This window comes from Apaloderma vittatum, unplaced genomic scaffold (genome assembly GCF_000703405.1).
Source record: "Apaloderma vittatum isolate BGI_N311 unplaced genomic scaffold, ASM70340v1 scaffold39049, whole genome shotgun sequence".
NCBI lineage: Eukaryota > Metazoa > Chordata > Aves > Trogoniformes > Trogonidae > Apaloderma > Apaloderma vittatum.
In genome coordinates this window covers 30,249-32,618 of record NW_009734275.1, presented here as the reverse complement: position 1 = coordinate 32,618, position 2,370 = coordinate 30,249, and the positions used below count along the sequence as shown (strand labels likewise).

General features: G+C 48.1%; 1 protein-coding gene across 1 annotated transcript; it reads right to left on the bottom strand.

Moving 5' to 3' along the window:
- Positions 1-420: 420 nt before the first annotated feature.
- CHSY1 (chondroitin sulfate synthase 1) lies at positions 421-2,122 on the bottom strand. Its single transcript, XM_009876186.1, has one exon. It carries the CDS (start codon positions 2,119-2,121, stop codon positions 529-531), a length of 1,593 nt encoding a protein of 530 aa, XP_009874488.1. The 5' UTR covers position 2,122; the 3' UTR covers positions 421-528.
- Between the last annotated feature and the right edge of the window lie 248 nt (positions 2,123-2,370).

Below are 2,370 nucleotides of genomic sequence, written 5' to 3'. Positions count from 1 at the left end.
AACACCCTTCGCATCGCCCCAGCGATTTGTTTTGTTCTGACGCAATTTTAAAAAGTAATGGCTAGCCCGAAGTAAAAAAAACAGAAGCACGATCCTTGCACGGCAGCCGTCACGACAAAATACTGAGATACGCCGGTTTGTCGCTCGGCTCGCACGCTCAGGTCCCGATTTACGGAATCCCAGCAGCGCAGACAGCGACGGAAAAAGGAGGAAACAATCTTTTGTTCATCAGGAAATTCGAATTGACGTCTGTTTTCCGCCGATTGGTCAGACAACTCCTAACCCATTGGTTTGTTTGTTTCAAGGCAAACATTGATCACGGTTTTGTTCGAAACCAAAAACCCGACAACAACAACAAAAAAAAATCCCAACGGCCTTGTTCTTCTCAAAATGAGCACTTGGTAAGAAAACAACGATGATTTCTAAAATATATCCTGTGCGGTCTTTTAAAAGTGAATTATCAAAAAACATTTTCCCAAAAATAAATTAGATAATTAAAAAAAAAGTCTTCTCCAGCATAGCTGGACATTAGGCTGTCCTCACCGAGCCATTAGTATTGCTGCTTCTCCCAAAATTTGGGTCGTTCTTTTCAAACCATATTTCAGCCAGCTGCTGCGTGGACCCATAAGTCGAAGCTTTGGACCCCAAGCACATTTTATACTGTTTTGGATCAAGGTTAGGGTCGCAAAAAACAGGGTGATGCACGTGGACTACTCCGATTTCTTGGCTTCGGAAAGTTTTTAAGCCAGCTTGAATGACTTTGTTAAAGAGGTCGACGTCTTCGAGGCCCCAACCTTGGATGGAGACATCAAAACCACCTGCTCGAAGAAGATCACCTTTGTAAATACAGGTAATCCCAAAGCCGTAGTTCCTCCAGAAACCCGTTTTCTGGGTGAAGGCAAAATGATTGTCACTAGGAACTTTTCCACTATAAACAATCTTTGGATCGTACTGGCTAAAAATGATGGGGAAGTATACTTGTTGACCCAAAACCGTATTGGCTCGACACCGCTGGAGGAATTCTGTGGTAAACACCAAGTCAACGTCACAGAAGAAAAGTAAAGACTCGTTCTGGAACTGAGAAGATCCAACTTCCAGAGCCAGCGCCCTCGAGAACTCCCCCGACACCGGTAAAACCTGCATGTCGGCCTTAGGGTATTTGGAGCGGTAATCTCTCATCAGGTCGATCTGCTTCGCTTTGTCGGGGTTGGAGTTGGAATTGAAAAGCAGGACGACCAGCTTGACGTTCTGGTTTGGAATGAGGCACGTCTTTTCGAAATTCCCCATGAACCTGGCAAACATGTCAAAACGTCCCAAGAGAGGAATGAGGATGTTGATCTTCTTGTCTTTGAGTTCCTTCCTCTCTACTTTCGATCTGCTGAGCTGGAAGGGAACAAACATCTTCAGCGAGTTGGAGAGGAAAGACAGAGATCCGGAATCCTGGTTGATTTTGCTGGCCAGCTCCTTGGCGTCCATCTCTTCGTGCTCCAGGAACTGGATCTTGCTGAACGTCTGCTGCAGGTACGCGTGCCTCCTGACCGGCACCGTCATCTTCTTCCCCTTATGCTTTTTGTACAGAAGCAGCAGGTCAAGAACGTACTCGGCTCCGTACATGGGGTTGACTCTGCGATAGCCGTACTGGATTTCCTTGAAATCGATGATCCTTCCCCGGGTCTTCGCGTTGGCGTTGATCATTTCCATGACCTGCATCACAATGTCATCCAGCGCTTCGCGCTGCGACGAGTCCATTCCTCTCCGAGGGGGCTGCCCGTCGGCGCCCGAATACAAATACTTGCCCGTAAGAAACTCCCACTCCAGGATTTCTTCCCGGTGCCGGGGCTGGAATCGCATGAAGGAAGGCGGCATCCCCAGCTGCAGGTCGTCTTTGTGGATTTCTGTGTTGCTGTATTTGCTCATGAGGACAATTTCCCGGTGCAGCTGCACGGTCCTGTGGCGCAGCTCCGCGATCTTGCGGCTCAACATGTAGCTGTGAAGCCTGTACTGGTACGGGGGGTTCTTATTGGGGTGCAGCGTTATAGCTCGGTGGATTTTGCTGTTCCTCAGGTCTCGGATGTAGCCTTTTTTGTTCTGCTCGTAGTTTTCGTAAAACAGCTGCTGCATCTAGAAGAGAGAAAGCAGAAGTCAGAGTCTCCTTGTGAAAGTCAGCCCCCACGACCCCTGCTGGGAGAGAATTCCTCCTCGCTCGCGGGGCCGGGCGGCTTTCTGAATAAGCTGTTCTTGGTTTGAGGCACAGGTTGTAGCAATACCAGCTGCTATTCATGGAAATTAAGAGGATTATTCATTGTAAACTGGTGAAAGAAACATCTACTGTGGATTGGGGATTACTGCAGCCCATTCTAGAGATATCAC

Coding starts and splice junctions, on each gene's coding strand:
- CHSY1 (XM_009876186.1), bottom strand. CDS start 2,121: ATGCAGCAGCTGTTTTACGAAAACTACGAGCAGAACAAAAAAGGCTAC.